General features: G+C 40.3%; 1 protein-coding gene across 1 annotated transcript in view; it reads left to right on the top strand.

The window, feature by feature from the left end:
* Window positions 1–17,599, top strand: part of LARS2 (leucyl-tRNA synthetase 2, mitochondrial) — a 58,718-nt gene that overhangs the window by 21,822 nt on the left and 19,297 nt on the right. The window contains exons 8-14 of the mRNA XM_054384886.1: window positions 4,560–4,667; window positions 6,142–6,301; window positions 7,144–7,248; window positions 9,499–9,614; window positions 10,961–11,244; window positions 14,226–14,324; window positions 16,551–16,688. Of these exons, the coding sequence (XP_054240861.1) occupies window positions 4,560–4,667; window positions 6,142–6,301; window positions 7,144–7,248; window positions 9,499–9,614; window positions 10,961–11,244; window positions 14,226–14,324; window positions 16,551–16,688 (1,010 nt within the window). The remainder of the gene's footprint in view (window positions 1–4,559; window positions 4,668–6,141; window positions 6,302–7,143; window positions 7,249–9,498; window positions 9,615–10,960; window positions 11,245–14,225; window positions 14,325–16,550; window positions 16,689–17,599) is intronic.

The raw sequence follows: 17,599 nt of genomic DNA on the forward strand, positions 1-17,599 counted from the left end.
CTGATCCAAAGTTCTTTATGATTAACTGCCTTTTATTGACGTTTCTTCTGGACCTTGTATTTTCCTTTACTTCCTACTCTGGTCTGTTTGATTATTTGTAATGTAAACTATATTTTCAAGTTATTTAAACATCTTTTTTTTGCTGTGAGCTCAGATTTTGATTGTGGTGAGACAGCACAGCTTCCATACCCAAAATTCCACAAAATTCTTGTCTTTGTGCTCTCTGAGATTTAAATACTGACTTCCTTTTGCAGCTGGGTGAAGTTTTCATTCCATCCAAGAGGAAAGTTACTCCCAAGAAAATTAATCTCTGACCCTTTTCCTGAGCGTCAAATTTAAGGGACCTAATTTCCACCATTATCCATGGAGGGGAAATCCAGGTCTCACTCTAGATCCATTCACAGTAAAGAGAAAGCCAGTAGACATGCTGCTTTGGTTCCTCATTTAGAGATGCTTGTGTTCTGATTGTGCTGCCTGTTCTGACAGTAAGGAGGCAGTGTTTTGCTGGAGCTAAAGGCACAAAATGATCACAGCATCCTGAGCTTTTTCTTGGTGCTCCTGTCACCAGATTTCATGATCGCTTTTCTGGCATTTCAGGCTCTGCCCTCAACTTGCTGTTTCCCTCAGAGGCTGGAGCTTCACTGGAGTTTCCACCTTTACCCTCACATCTTTGGTCTCTTGTCTTTAGCAATAAAGTTTCTGGGCTGTATCCATGCTTGCACCAAATCACTGCTTACTTGCCTCCCTCTAGGAGGGAAAGGAGTCAGTGTTTCTTTCCTACACACACCATGCTTTAGATTTGTTGTTTCCAGAGGAATCATCTTCCATGGAGTAGCTTTGATTTCTTAGTTGTTAGTGCTCTGGCTCACAGTCCTTCTCTTGACACACAAAGTACAAACAAGGCAGTGCTGGCTCACACAACAATTTACCATTGCCAATGATTTTTCTTTTTCAAAGGACAAAAATATTGTCTGTGCTTTGAAGGCTTTGCAGAAAGCATTTTGGTTATGTAAAGTGATGAAGTAACCATGACCCATTTTTTAACCTGTGAAGTGCACAGGAAATGGTCTAGCAGCTGGTATGGGTTTTTATGGAGCATGATAATTGTGATTTTTCTTTGGACAGGTTTCTTTGATAAAAACATAATTGATGGCATTATTATTCAATTTGTTGTCTGTGCATTTAAGATGTTTAAGCTAAAATATTTAGTTGCTATGGTTACCCAACAGAATCTGTAGGCAGATGCATTGGAAAAATCTATCTGTAAATGTTAGCAATTTCTGTGGGTACCTGGAAATTGCTATTATGGCTTTTTTAATGCACAGTAAACTGACTCCTCAAATCAGAGTCCATAACGTTAGTCTTTGCGTAGTACCTGTTCTTCCTAAGTTAGTTTTATACACTATTTCAAAACATTTTGCTTTTGAAAAATCACTCAAATAACTAGGAAATTATATCTTTTTTTTAAACAAAATAAAACAGAAGCAACTTTGAAACTTCAGGTTTAGTTTTAATTCTGTCTCCCTCTCTTGCAGATCACTAAGGTAGTGTAAGTTTCATTGAAATCCTGAGGGAAGTGACAGGGACTACAAGATTCTGCCACTCCAATTTACAGTTGCCGTGCAGATCACTACTCAGTTATTTTTTTGTTGAGACATTTGGAGAGAAATCCTTCTGCTATTTGCTGGAGTACAGGCACTGTAGTGTTTAGCACAGTGCTTTGTGAAGGGCAAACAATAAGGAACTATCCAGCAGGGCATCTGACAGCCCCTTTGCTCTGAATAGCTTTGGAATTATTTCATGTAATTGTGTTTTGCTTGACGTTTTGGATGTCCTGGCATGAGGTAACACCTCACTGCTGAGGAGAACAGAAATGCTGGCTCTTTAGTTTTTCTGTGTCAGTTTTTTCACTGCTCACACTTGGGGTCTAGCTCCGTTGTCTTCTTCCAACAGTTCCATCACACAGGCCCAGTAAACCTCACCTTGAAACTTTTCCTCCTGAGCCAGGTTGAGAGATTTTTCTGAACAAGGGCCCAAGAGCAAAGTCTCCACAGCTTACTTAACATTTGTTGATAAATAATGACCCTAGTTTTGTCAGCTTGGCAGGACAGAAAATTGCTTGTGGTTTGCCAGACCAAGCTGATATTTTCACCTTAGTTTAAACTTAGCATCTCATTTGATGCTACAGCAATACAAATTCAAGTTGCTGTTGGTTTAAGATTAATCAAATCCATGAATCTTCAGTGCTACTAAAAATGGTAACAAATGTTTTAAAGAGCTTTTATGTTTATGGAATCAAATACTTAGAATCATAGTCAGGGTTGGAAGGGACCACAAGGATCATCCAGTTCCAACCCCCCTGCCATGGGCAGGGACACCTCACACTAGATCAGGCTGGCCAGAGCCTCATCCAGACTGGCCTTAAACACCTCCAGGTATGGGGGGACCTCAACCACCTCCCTGGACAACCCATTCCAGGGTCTCACCACTCTCATGGGGAAGAACTTCTCCCAAAGATACACTTCAGAAGTTCATTGTATTGGAAATACACTTCATTGTATTGGAAAGGGAAGCTTTTCTCTTGGGTAATTGCTGTAACAAGAGCAGCTCTGGAAAGCAAATCTGGGGAAGAATGTTTTACTTTTTGCTTCTTTGCCTCAATTCTACCAAATCAAACCAGAGGTGTTTGACCATAAATTACAGGGTAAAGAAAGGGGAAAGCTGCTGGCAGTTCAGACATTTCTGAAGTATGAGTTTGAAGTATATACAGCATCTGTGTTATGGCTCCTTTTTAATGTAAGTTTTTCAGTATCCTTCACACATGGGAAATAAGTCAGGAGTGACCTATGATAGTGCAGGCAGCAACTACTGAAGGTAAAAGAAAACAGAGCAAAAGAAGAGATGAAATATGAGCAGGAGCTGTGCTGCATGATCACAGTTGGAACTGTGCAACAGAGTGCAAAATACAACAGTGGGCATCTTTAATTTCCTGTACTTTAATATGTTAAGTTTCATGAAGTGATTCCATGTAATCTTTAGCTTCTATTTCATTACTCTTTGGGGGCTTGATGAAATAAAGTGAAGAATTTCATTCTAATCCAAACAGATCTTGACTATTTCTTTGACTGTTCTGCTTGTGAAGTGTATTTTAATTTAGTGGAAGACAGTTTTATTTTGCTAATGAATGATTTTCAAATGAGGCCTTTTGCTGAAGTCTTGTTACGTTGCAAATTTGTCAAACTTCATAAAAAGAGTAAACGTTTGAGTTTTCACTTTTCTCATTTACTGTCATGGGGGGAACTGAGATACTCCAAATATGAAATTAATGGCAGGTATTGATGATGCTAAAAATTTTTGTTCCTGAAGCCAAAGATTGAAATTTTAGGTGCTCAGCAGAATCTTTCCTCTTTGAACTACGAGCAAGGAGACTTTTGGAGTTGAGATGCTCTGGGGGAATTATAAAGTGCTTCTGTTCTTCGATTTTCTGGATTTTTCTTGTCTGAAGATTGCTAAACTGAAGTTGTGTTTCTCCATGAATCTTCAGTAGGCTACAACTGGATATGGGAGCTGAGTTTTCCGCTTTCAAATGTTTTACTTCTGGTTTCAGGCTTGGTCATTGTAGTCTGTGATGAATTTTCAGCCAACTCATCTTGGGTTTTGTGACTCTCACTGTCTGAGCTGATTAACTTTCATCTTCTACCTGTGCTAGAATTCCTTATGTGTTCTGAAAGAGGAAATCAGTCCTGTGAAACTGTAGTCTAGCCTGAACCTTTAACGTCTCCAGCACTGTGACTTAGGGTAAACTTCCCTAAAGGTAGAAGAGCCTTGAAGTCATTCTCATCCCTGAAAACAGCTTTGATTTCTTAGCTTTTTCCTCAGGCTATTTATCATTAGATCTGGAGGACTGCCAGGATTTATTTATGCTTTACCTTGACTTGAGTTTAATTAAGATGAGAGCAATGCCTCCTGTAATTAGATGCTGCATTTGAAATTTTCTTGCCTCTTCCTGAGCCCTGAAAAATGGAAGTAGAAGGAGTCTGCTTCCTAATATTTCCAAGTTTCTCACTATTAAGTTATCATCAGAAATTTGAAAATGGAATTTATTTAATCATCTCCTGCCTCTCTAACTGCATTGTAATGCTGCTTTTTGTCCCTTGCAGAATCCAACACTTCTACTTCATACCAGCAAGCACTTCTCTTATATAGCTCTGTAGTTGTCTTCAGCTCATCAGCTCACTTGGACTTCTCACAAGTTACATCTTTTGGGAATATTTTCTGTATTTGTTTTCATCTAAGGATTTTGTTCTGTGTTTAAGGTTTAGTCCACACAAAAGGAAGGGCCTCTGTTAGTAACAACAGGGTCTCTGGTGGGGATAACATAGCTTTGGCTTGCACTGTGCTAGTTCTGTTCTGATCTCAGAGATACGAATTTAAGGAGGTAGCAGTATAAAAACTCCTATGTTTTTTCCAGCACCTTATTTTTCTGTTAGTTATTAAACCTGTGGGTTTTGTATGCTTGCAAAAGCTCAAGGTGCCAATTCTTTCTTCTGTTGCACCAGGCTATGTCTGATGCTTTGTCTGATCTCCCCGAGTGGTATGGTATAAAGGAAATGCAAGCAAATTGGATAGGTGACTGCACTGGCTGCTACCTCGACTTCTTGCTGAAGGTAAGTCAGAAATGTCAGTGCTGTGGTCTTGGCTGGCTAACCATAACCCCTGAAATGCTTGATGGCAATGAATTTTCTGATCTAAAAAAGCTTGAAACCTACTAAGAGAGATTATTGTGTTCATGTTCAGACCAGCACAGGATTCCTGAAGAACACTACCTGTGGGCTGAGAAGATATTTCCTGCTGTCCTCCTTAGGAAAGGGTTTGTGTGTTTAAAGGCAACATCAGGTGGAAATGGGCGCTGTGTGTTTGTAGTAACATGCATGCCAGCTAAGAGCCCTTCCCAAAAGCCAGGACATTAGGGGAGCAGTGCTGACAGCAGAGCAGCTGGCATCTAGCTGGGCTTTTGCTGTTCTGAACAGCAGTACCTTGTCAGATCCAGGCTGACCTCTAGCAACCCATTTTATTTACATTGTCCGCTATTTAATTTACGAAGTACAGTAACTAAAATAATGAAACCCACATGGTTAGGTAGTGGTGGACCTGCAGAAAAGTCTAGATAGAAAGAAGGGAGAGGAAGGAAAGAAGAAACCTTAAGGAAATTGTAGTTGTCTACAGAAGGACCTCAGATTTCCCCTTGTTTCTGAAGATCCAAAAGGCTTCTTTAATATAATCATGGCAGAGGAGATTCTCAGAGCCCCTGATGGAATTCTAGCCCTGTGCTTCAAAGCTTTGTTGTTCTTATTTGTTCTGTTCTAACATTTTAAATATGACATTGTAAAATGCTGAGTTTTGGGGAATTTCGGATTAAGACTCTCTGTAACTTTCTTAATACCTCTGAATTGCACCCTGCTAGAAGGGGCAGTTTTGTATTTGTTTACATCAGTTATTTCTGCAAATGTGTATTGAGCCCTGCTGTAGAAAAATCTCTAAGACCCCCACACACTCCACAGTTAATTGACCTAAAATATGAAGCCTGTTGATACTGCTGGGTAGTAATTCTTAAACAGTTTTCCATACTCATATTTTATATGTTGTGCCATTTGGGGTTCCTGTACATAAGCTGCTTTGTCAGACAAGTGTGGAGGAAGGCTTGGTGGCTGAAAAGCTGTCTGAAATCTGAAGAGAGTTTAAGACTTTCTCATTGCTGATTCTTGGAAACTGGGCATGCATTTAAGTGAATAGAAGGATTCCAGGTTACTTCATGAGGGGTGGAATCTATCTCGGTGTAGTATGTGTCTATAGATGTAGTGCAATATTCTGTGTCATTTTGGAATTGCTTTTTTTATAGATAGATTTGGATGGACCAAGGCAAGACTGTAAAGCAACTTTTTCAAGGTCTTAAAATAAAATTTTGTCTAAAAGTAAATTTCAAGGTTTGATTCTGTAGACTTGCTATAATGGGAATGCATCTGGCTTTGATATTCAGAGCTGTATATTTCTATAGGGTGGGTGTGTGGATTTGCTGCATGAAAAGGAAGGGAAATCTAAACTCACTGCACTTCCAAAGGCATTTCTTCTGCTCTTTTTCAGGTTAATGGTGAAGTAGTAGGAGAAAAGCTTGCAGCTTACACCTATACGCCTGAAGCCATTTATGGAGCTTCCCATATATATATCTCACAGACTCACAGACTGCTGCATGGGAACAGCGATCTCAAAGAAGTCTTCCAGAAGGATTTGATCCCTGGGAAAGGTAGTATTTTTCTCATATTGCATTTTATTGTAGAAAAGGAACAATTTTAGAGAATGATCTGCAGAGAGTGTATGTCAAGCTGAGCAGGAGCTGTTCCTGTTGAGAGGAATGTTTGTTCATTCAGAATCAGGTAAATCTCCTAGTTTTTAGAGCATGAGGCATCAGAGATGAAGGCTGCACCCTTTGGTGTTCATGATCCCACTAGAACACTCTGGAAGCATTCTTTCACTTGATCAGTGTCATGTCATCTCTATATGGCTCTCATCATAACAATGTGAGCAAATGAGCATAAGAGTAGTGGCTTCCTAAACTGCAGTTATTAGTTTGGATTCCAATATAAAATCAGTGTGAATTGCTAGATGGAAGAGAGAAGTTATTTTTAAAGGCAGACTGCCCTACCCACTCAGCTTCCTGTTCACCAGGCTTTTTGGTCCGTTGCTTTTAAAGAATGAAATGATGCTTTTTGTACTGTTTTTAAGCAGGGGAGGAAAACTGCAGTGAGTATGAGGAATTTTCTCTAGAATAAGGACATCTCAGCTGAAATATGAAAAGCAAATTGTAGTCATAAATAGATAAAGGCAGCATTTGTGTTAAGAAGAGTGATGAGGTATAGTAGCCTTATTCTCTAAGACACTGTTCCTTTATTTCTGACCTACTGAAGATTTGGATCTGTCTGAGCTCTTTAGACATGTGATTAGGTTTTTAATTTTCTTTCTTGTTTAAAACAAAACTAGAATTTCCATTTCCTGCATGTTTGGGATAAACTGAGCTGTAACAGTCAGCATCATTAGCATATCTTCTGTCATATTTAACCTCCTAGGGTCATTACCTTTGTTTTTCAGACTCACTCACGTCTGTGACAGCTGTGAATTTGCTTACAGAGCAGGAGATTCCTGTAGTCATCTCAGCAAATACGAGTTTTGAGAATTACCTTGATACTAAAATAGGTAGGTGACTTTTAATGGCTAAGTGGAGTAGTTTAGTGTTCAGTCACTGTGGTGGAGCAGGAGGTACTGTTGTGGCCAATCTCTGAACAAAGGGGACCTCTTCTGAGCTCTGTTCTTCATAACTGTACTTCCTAGTGAATAAGGATGGGAGAAGTAGCTACACAGAACCTGTGTGGGGAAAGAGATTTACAGGATGAACAATTTTAATGGCAGTGTTATAAAATTAGTACATTTAATGAGCTACATTTGAGGATCTGCAGATCTTAAGAGGATTGATTACCTACAGTGCATGTCTGCTTGGCTTGCTCTCACCATCCCTAATCAACACAGAACTGTACTGATGTTTGAATTTGCTAGCAACACAGACTTTTAGCTTTTTTGTGTCTTATGTTTACATGACTTATGCAAATCTTCATAGATAATGTTTCAGACAGTAAGTGTACAATAAATGTAAAATAATAATGTAAAATAGATGTAAAATCCTAATGTGAGTTAGTTCTCTCTTCTTTTCCCTTGCCATGTGTTCTGTACCCCTTTAACTCCCTTTTGTTGCCTCCCTGGGTGATTCTTCTTTCTTGCCCTGGAGCTGCTACTTTCCTTTCTACACCACTGGTTGTATTGACTGTTCCTGTGTAACAACTGGACAGAAGAGAACCAGCTTACCATGAAAAAATGTCTCAAATAACCCTCACAAGGCTGATGGAAATAATCCAGCTCCTTCAGAACATGCCTACATCTTACACTTAAGACATTACTCTGATTTTGAGAACCAGAACCTTTCCTCGTGTAAGAGAAGCCAAATAATTGAGATCTAGTCTTATTTTTCATGAAAAGCTTCCAGCTTGCTCTCTGGCACATACCTTGGCCTTCTGTCTGCTGGAAACAGCCCAGCTCTTCCAAGCAAGTGCTGGATGCCAGCTGTTAGGAGTTGTGAATTGATAGAATCATCTTTTCAAAAGGAGGAAGACCAAAAAGTGGGGCTGTTTTTTTTTTTTTTCCCCCTTTGCAGAGCATATTGTGAAGCCACCTGTTGCAGGCTGCAGGGCTCTGCCAAAGGAAGATACAGACATTATTCTATAGCAGGGCCTTGAAATGGCAAGAGCATCCATCTGCTGGAAAGATAAAATAGCCATTCTCTATTCTGCTAACTAAGGAGTTCTTTGTCACAGGGCAATTCTGCTTGCTTTGCTTTAGTTAATCTGCTTCCAGACTTCCAGATATTGACAGAGTTCATGTAGAGCAGGCATTTCATTGCCTGAACAAAGACGATGTTAAACCAGTTTTGAGTGAAGTAGTTTGCATGTGAGTAATTCTGATTTGCTCAGTAATATTTTGAGAGGTTTTGTCTGTAGTTTTCACAATCTTAATGTTGGCAGTGGCTTGTTGGGGTAAATTTCTATGCCTTTTAAAGATGACAACAATTGTACAAGATTGATCAAAATATTAAATAAATCCTCACTGAAAGGAAAAAAAAGTGCAGAAAGTCATATTTCTGTATGGAAATAGTAACTCTGGTAGTGTTATTTCAGAATACAGGTGAGAAGAAAGTTAAGAAATGGCTTCACTCACCCTGAAAGGGAGATGCAAAAGTAGAACTGAGGTGTGTGGCTGACCAAAATAATTGGGTGCAAAGGGAAAGAGCTGTAACTGACTGGAACAGCAGTGGGAAGTGCTCTCAGGAGTTGTGTTTGGAACAGAAAATTGTTGTTATTTGAGTTGTTTTCCTGAGTTCATAAATCATGTCTGCCATAGTAAATTAAAGAGTTAGTAATGTTAGAGGCTGTTGTGTTGTGGTATGTTTTAATAATCTGTGGAATTAGGAGGAGATTGAATTTACCACTGAAACAAGAGAGCTTTGGGATTTGTTTCTCATGTTAGTAAATAGAATTAAAAGTGGTATTATTTAAAAATACTATATTGAATAGTTTTATTGTTTATCTAACTTTTGTAGCTTTATTTTTAGGCTTTGTCAGAAGCCTCACATTTTCAGCCTTTTCTGAGGTGGGATGTTGCTGAACATTTGGATTGCAGAGAAATTAAGAAAATGCATTTGCAATTATTGCTGCTTGCATTTCCTTGCTGAAGGAAGATGAAAACGTTTTTATTGTTCTTAGCTTTTTAAACTCTTTTGAGCAAACATAAGTCATTGTGAAGAGAGTGTCACAGAAATAAAATCTTCATCCTCAAACTGCTGATTGATGTCCATGTTAGCCAGTTGTAGAACTTGACTGACTTGTTCTGCCTTTGCAGCAATTCCCAGTACTAGTGCAGAGGATGCTGCAGTGGCCAAGGATCTGGGCATTTCCTTCACTGAAGTCATTGAGACGCTGCCAGATGGTTTGGAGAAAGTAATTAATTCTGCAGAGGTGGGTAGAGAGGAATGAAATTCTTCCCAACTTACAATTCAAACTAAATCTGTTTTCTCAGGAGTGCCAAATACTCTGCACAATTAAAGGGAGTTTCTTTGAGGTTTTAATTTTTATTTTTAAGGATCAAGCGAGGCTTATGGCAATGAATTTCTAGGAATAATTTAATGATTAAAGATGTTGGTTCCTTCATAGCAATAAAATTTGTACAGTATTGCTCTGAGTTTTTTAATGGAAACTGAATAATTAAACCCCTGTTAAAGGTTTGTTCTTATTTCATCATTTCAATAGGTTTTTAAGGCAATATTAACATACCAGTCCTTGTTCCATGGATTCATTGAAATGTGGTATAAGCTTTTATGTAACACATCTACCTAAAGTGACAAATCTCATCTTTAAATTATATTCATAAGAAGGACGCAGAGATGTTGGAGCGAGTCCAGGGGAGGGGAGTGCCACAAAAAATGATTCAAGGCCTGGAGCACTTCTGCTATGAGCATAGGCTAAGGGAGCTGGGGTTGTTCAGCCTGGAAAAGACTCCAGGGGGACCTTCTGGCTGCCTTCCAGTGCCTGAAGGGATCCTACAGGAAGGCTGCAGAGGGACTTTTCATGAGGGTGTCTAGAGACAGGACAAGGGGGAATGGTTTGAAGCTGAGGCAAAGCAGGGTTAGACTGGATCTGAGGAAGAAGTTCTTCAGTAGGAGGGTGGTGAGACTCTGGAATAGGCTGCCTAGGGAGGTTGTGGATGCCTCCTCCCTGGGGTTGTTGAAGGCCATGTTGGATGAGACCTTGAGCAGCTGAATCTAGCTGAGAGGTGTCCCTGCCCATGGTAGGGGGGGGTGGAGTAAATGATCTCTCAGTTCCCTTCCAGCCTAGGCTATTCTATGGTATTGTCCTATTACTGAGCTTGAAAAAGTGCATTTGCTAGTGGACACTGCTAACTCGTACTCTGCTACATAACAGTTAAGGCCGAAGTGGCTAAGGTCTATGTGAAAACAAGAGGAGAGAGAGCAGCTTCCACCATTAGTGTTTCTTGAGTCTGTACCTTGTGTTGGTGATATTCAGGCTATAGCAGCTGATTAAACATCAGCAGTAAATACAAATTTCTGTCAGTAAAAGGAGTCTGCAAGACTCTTTCTTGGCCTTATTCTATTCATTCCTTTGAGCAAGAAGGGTTAAATGTGCATAGTCTCTTGGCTAGGAGGAAGGGGTAAGTAAATTAATACGAGGCTTACAAACTTTAACTTTCAGAAATTGCATTTGTGATTTTTTTTTTTTTTTGTCCTTGCATTTTCAGTGACAGCAAGTACAAATTTTTCTTTCTTCTTTTTCTATTTTTCAATCAGATCACAGGCATGACTCGGGAGGAGGCTTTCAAAGCTGTTACCCAGCTGGCCAAAAATAAAAGCTTAGGAGGTGACCTAACAAGTGACAAATTAAGAGACTGGTTAATCTCTCGGCAGCGGTACTGGGGAACTCCTATTCCTGTCATTCACTGCCAGACCTGTGGCACTGTCCCTGTGCCTTATGAAGACTTACCTGTGGTGCTGCCCAATGTAATCACCTTCACAGGCAAGGGAGCCTCACCTTTAGAAACAGCTCCGGAATGGGTGAACTGCTCCTGCCCCAGGTAAGTCAGGGCTGCATTTACTACAGACTCAGAGAGATCCCTTTGAACCTGCACCTATGCCTGTGAGTGGTGACAACTGAACTGTCTCAGCAGGGTGCTACTCCAGAGTGATGTTTATTCTGATCCAGCACAGGTTTTTTTTTTTTCTTGTACACCCTGTAAAACTTTTTTGCAACACAGACCTCCACTGTTGTTTCTTCATAAATGCAAAGCTCACTGGTTTTAAGTTATGGAAATAAAAAGGGGAGGACAGAATGGTTTTGTCCCTGCCCCATATTTGTTAGCAGTATTTTTCACCTAATTTATAACAGAAATTTGAATTATTTTTCCCCAGCAAAGTTCATATGAGCAGTGCATTTTGTCCTTTTGCTGAGGAAACTAACATCATGTTCATTTTCTTAGCAGTAGTCCAACAATAAAATGTTTCTTCAGCTGTATAAGTCTTTATCATGAAGAGTCACACTCACCATGTATTGCAGAGGCCAGCATGTCTTTCAGAGGGGGAAGGACATAGTCACAGATGCTGCAATGTTTATTCTTTGTAGTCTGTCTGTTTAAGAAATTAAGCAGCCTAATGCAAGTAGTGAGAGATATGTTATGAAAATAAGTTGTGTAAACTTGAGGGCTGCTTAGATGCTCTGGAGTTTGTAGACAGGTTCTGCAGAAGGATCTGGCATAACATGAGTGAACCTGGAGAATCAGCAGTGCAATGCAGTAATGTCTAAATTTATTTTGACATTTGAATGGTAGAATATCAGTGTGGGTTTAATTTCTAGTTAAGTGGCTTGCACACAGCAATTCCATGGTTCTCTGGGAATGTGTGTTTTTACCTTTATTCATAATATGTATTTTATGTAAAAGACACTTAGTTCCGGGTTTCTGCACAGAAAATATCAGATATGCTCTTTAAATTACAGGTGTGACTCTTAAAGCCTGACTCTGGCAGTGAAGCCTCACTAAACAAGATCCCTTGAAATGCCTTGGTCTACAATTCCTAATATCAGCAGAAAAAGTTTCCTTATGTGACTCCCAAGTCACTGTCTGTACTCTTGGCTTCCTCTTGACCTTAATTAAAAATCATTTTGTTGTTTAGCAGGCAACAATGTACTTTTGATATATAGTAAATCCTTACTGATTTTGGATAGTTATTGTGGCTGCCCTACTTAGATGTTAATTGAAGGCATTGTTTTAGTGAAAAATAAAGGTGTACAGGATTAGTTTCTTAGCCTAAAGTGTAGTAGTTTGCTGAAATTAACCTTTTTTAATTCTCACCTTTATTTGGCTTCTAAATTGTCACCTATTTGACAGCTGTCTTCAGTATTACTCATCCACATGTCCACTACCATGTTAAATCCTTTGAGACACTCCTTTTGTGTATGCACAGCTGTCCTTGGTTTGCCTTGCTCTGAGGAGTTATCATCATCCCTTCCTTTAGTCCTCTCCAGTAAGAGATTTTTTTTTTTTTTAGTTGCATTTAATACCTAGGATTAATGAAGAAAGCAAGATGGAAAGATAGCAAAGTCTGCATTTGAGTGGAGATAATGTTAGTTAGCAGTCATAAATGGGAGGAGATGCCCAAGTTACTCATTGGTATACAAGTCCAGGTAATTGTGTGAGTTTTCTGAAGATCATCTAATGAGGTTGCAGCATTGTGCCTCTCATTACAATATTGATAGAAATGCTACAGAATGTGAAAGATGCCTGAGAGCTGTGTCCCTCTGCAGTGCAGGCAATATCAGAGGCATGAAGCAGATACAACTGTGGTCCAATGGCTGTAAAGTAATCTTGCTTTGATCAGAAAAGCCATTCTGTGTCAAAGCAATGCAGTGTTATTTTACATTGGCCATGTCTCCACTTGTATGCACAATTTACTGAAATGTTTATTCCACATTAAAAAGAAGCTAGAAGTAATGTTTCTTTACTACCTTATTTAAACTGAAAGAAAAACTTGGTGGTAGAGCAGGACCTGGAGCAGAGACAGAGTGAAGTGTTAAGTGGGGATGCTCTGGGAAACTTGCCTCAGCAAGCCAAGCTGAAGTGGCAGGCAGGCAGGTATGTGTCAAAGCTCAGTCACTGAGCATGATCAGACTGGAAATACACAGTTGGAAAATATTAACTAGCCAGCCCCTATTTATTAGGTGTATTTATTACAGACATACATACTTCTGCAGCTCCATACAGTTCCAGGTTACACAGGTTTGGAACATGTAGCCAGTGGTGTTCACATACATGTATGTTGTAGGCTGCTTATTGGCATTAGAATAATCCCATTGCTTCAACAGGAAGAGTTTAAAAGAGGAATCATTCATAACAAATGGAACTTTATTAAATGGGATTATTTGCTCCTATAAACAATTTATCTTAGCAGAAAGCAACTTGAGTTTCTAACATTTGTTTTTAAACTGTTGCTCAGGGCTGCCAATGTAACTTCAAGCAAAAATTGATTTGCCATAGTCACAAATGAAAATTGTGCTGCAAGGTCTACAAGAGATTTGCTGCATCTCAGTGAAAGCTGAAATTCAGTTAGATTTTTGTAGAGATGAGAAATGGCATCTATGAAGACCTTTTTGTACAGATCATCAGTGAGAGGCACCCACCTCTAAGCTAAATGCTTAGAAAACGATTTGTCTTCTGGTACCTGATGACTGTGCTGTGTTCAGAACCAGCTTCATGGCAGAGTACTCTGGTCTGTGCTTTGTTTCTTCTGCAATGGCAATTCTGAAATCATTCCAGCCTTCCAAGGGCATTCTGGTGTGGGACTGTCTTCCACTATCACTGAGTGTCACAGCTCTTCAGGCTTCTTTTAGCTTTGTGTTTTGATAGTTGGGAGGGAGAGGGAAGGTGAGTCAGGCCTGTCACTGCTGAACATGTCACTCTAAGTTTTCACTCTAAAAGTCTTCATGAACACTCTGTTCAGGGTTGGTTTTTTTCCAGGCTTTTCACTTACCTCAGAAGAGCTTTTCTCTTCCTGTCTCACTCAGGTGCAAGGCAGCAGCACGGCGAGAAGTGGATACCATGGATACCTTCGTTGATTCTGCTTGGTACTACCTGAGGTACACAGACCCACACAACATGGACAGGTGAGAGCTGTGAACTGGGCAGCCTGCTCTAGGAGAAGCTGCTGTAGCAGGGTGTAGGACTAGATGATGTCCTGAGGTCCCTTCCAGCCCCCACCATTCTGTGATCAAGGAAAAGTCTGCTTCACAAAGGGGAGAAGGGAAGGGAGAGGCTAGGCACTATGGGCCTTCTAGCTTCTGAATGCTGCTGCAGAAGGTGTGCTGCTCTAATTTTGTCCCTGCCCTCTGGCCTGAGCATAGTGCAGAGTGGACTAGGGACTCCTCTAAAAATATGGCATTTGGTTGATTCCATGCCAGGACATCTACAAGAGCAGGATGTGTAGACACAGCTGTGTAGGCATAGGAGCTACAGGGAAAGGTGCAGAAGTTGGCATGAAAGGGCATTATGGGGCAGGGCACAAAGGAAACGTTCAGCTGAGGAGCAGCTAAAGGTGGTCCTTGGTAGAGGGTGCCATCAAGAATTACAGCCATGACTTAAATTGCATGGAGTGCACCCTCCCTGGCCACACACTGAGCTCCATGTGTGGGCAGACAGTTCTGTTCCACTGCCAAGTCCAGTGTAACATCCAGCTGCCAAGAACAACAGCTTCCTTTCTCTCCTTTGGAGTTCTGGTAACTCTTGGTACCTGCCCATACACAAGCCTGAAGTGGTGTGACAGCAAGCTCTTGCTGTCTGCACTTTGACTGTAGCCATAGTTGGTGAGTAGAGGTTTTCCATGTGCTGTGTGCTCATGGCTGCAGTGTGGAGAGTGTGGGAAGAAGACAGGTGTGGTTATTGACTTGCTTTTCTGCTTCGTAGGCCACTTGCAGCAGTGCTGTTGCTAGCACTAGGTTTTCCAAAGAGGAAGCGGTGGCACAGCTCTGCTGTGTAGTTTGAGCAGGATGGAAGGAGTTGCATTTTGGAGATACCCATACCACATGCAGGATTGTTTGGGGATTGATTTGTTTGTTGTCCAGATCAGTGTCTGGCTATGTAATACAGCCTGAGGGATTTAGGAGAGTTGGGCCAGTTTTGTTTTTTTTTTTTTTTAAATATTGGCAGCAGTAGTTCAGTTAAACTGAATTAAAGTCTTCTGTGAATGCTTTTATTTCATGTTAATTTTAATTACTTTGTGGTGATAGTGTGAATTTATTACTCAGTCAGGCAGGTTGTTTCCTCTTCAGTGGCTGTTTGGCATTCATGGGCTTTTCCTGAAGTTGAAGAAACAGTCAGATGTAACAGCCAGCTGTTGAAGCAGCAGCTTAGTGTAGCTAAATCTGTTTTATATTGAGCTAAGAACATTTCTGGTTTTTCTGCACTAGCTTGTTACCTGCATTTTGTTTGTTTATTTGGGTGTTTAGCTAAGCTGTGGATACACAAACCCTTTGCTTTGATAAGCGATGTTTCACAGGTCTAGTATTTGAAAGAATTACTGTGATTGTGGAGCCCTGTCAACAAGTTAAATTTGATTTGTTCCACTAAAGATGTGAGTCTCAGATCCACAATTTGTTGGGCTCATCTGTGAGGAACTAATAGCAGCTCTTACAGAAAGTACAGATGGAATGATCAGGCTGACAAACCAAGCAAATTTGTGGGGATGGAGCCCTAAAGCATCCAGTAAAGAAGAACATCTGTGCAAGAGATGTTTAGCACTCAGGAGCCCGTTACAGGAGGCATAACAATATTTAATGAAGCAGTCAGCAGTGCTAGGAGACCACAGAGGTGACCTCCAGTGAGACAGTAAATATGCTGTAAATGACAAATGCACTGTAAATGCAGAGAATCCTTCAGTGCAGTGCAACAAGCCATCTGACTCTTCAGAATGTTTCGCAGCCTTAAACAGCTTCAATGCAAACCTCCCATTAAAAGAAATCAGCTGGTTTTGAGTGGAGGTGGCTTTTGTGTTTCACTCTAATCACTCTAGCCACAGTGTATTTATAAAAAAATAATTTAAAGTGCAAACAGATGTTGTAATCATTTTCTCAGGTAATCTGTGTGAAATCCTAGTTACTTGCCTAAAATATAGAAAAATATTTGTGTGGATCTGCCTCTCAGTGGAAATTAAATTCCTGTCTCTAACAAGCATGTCACTTTTTACAGATTAACAAGATCTGATAGCAGAAGAAAAGTTTTATTACACATGCATTGCTCTTGGGAAACAGGGGTAGCCAGTCAGGTTTCATGAGCTGATTTAGTAGAGCTGATCTTTCTTTTCCAGGTTGTGTTTTCTCTGTAACTGTGTTTTTCAGGCCCTTCAGCAGTGATTTAGCAGACTACTGGCTGCCTGTGGATCTGTACATCGGGGGCAAGGAGCATGCTGTTATGCACCTGTTCTATGCCAGGTTCTTCAGCCATTTCTGCCACCATCTAAAGATGACAAAACACAGGTAAGCCTCACGTAGTTCTGTAAAAGAACTTCACAGTTCACCTGACCAGCAAGAGTGTTAGTGAACATTGATATGATGATGAACATTACACTGACTAAGCCTGAATTTTCCACTCTCCTGCTTATCACTCTTGGCCCACAACTTGGTTTCTCAGGCAGCCACATTTTCTCTGTGCATGGTGCTTTTATTACAAGGGCATCAACTGCCTCAAAGGAAGGTTTCAAATGCTGCTGTAGACTTTGAGCCTGCAAAAGCCTGTGTACACTCCTAACTTCAGGTGTTCTGAGTAGTGCTGTTACTTCAGACCAGGGAACTTCTTGCCAGCAATACCATTCACTTCAGTGGAACTATGCGTATATAGAAAACTGAGCACTCCTAGAATTCACTGCAGTGTTGGAGCTCAACAGTGCAAAACACTTCTTGCTAAGCAAGAGCAGTAGATGTATCTGCTGGCCATTTCTTTCTTATTATTGTGATATAATTACTTCTAGCTACTCTGCTGATACTGAGATATATATGTGTGTGTATATATATATATATATATATATATATATATATATATATTCATTATCCCCTGGTTTGAGTAGGGGAAGTTTGAGGCAGGAAGGTGAGTCATCTAATGTTTTATTCTTTGGCCTCTCAGTTAGGTTCTCAGCTTGATATTCCCATTTCCACTGAAATTCTGCCCTTCTGTACCCTAAAATGCCATCACAGGAATGCCTCAGCTGGGAGGATCCAAGTGTCAGAGCAGTAAAATCCTGTCCTGTGCTCTGTCCTCTTCTACCAGCAGCAATATTTGAATGGCTGGAGTTACAATGAGTGATTCCATGAGAAGAGCTGGACAGTAATTCCTCATCTGATAACCTGTACACATTCATTCTTTACTAGTGGCCTCTCTAAAAGCTTGGTGT

The sequence above is a fragment of the Indicator indicator genome, chromosome 11 (assembly GCF_027791375.1).
Source record: "Indicator indicator isolate 239-I01 chromosome 11, UM_Iind_1.1, whole genome shotgun sequence".
NCBI classification, from domain to species: Eukaryota; Metazoa; Chordata; class Aves; order Piciformes; family Indicatoridae; genus Indicator; species Indicator indicator.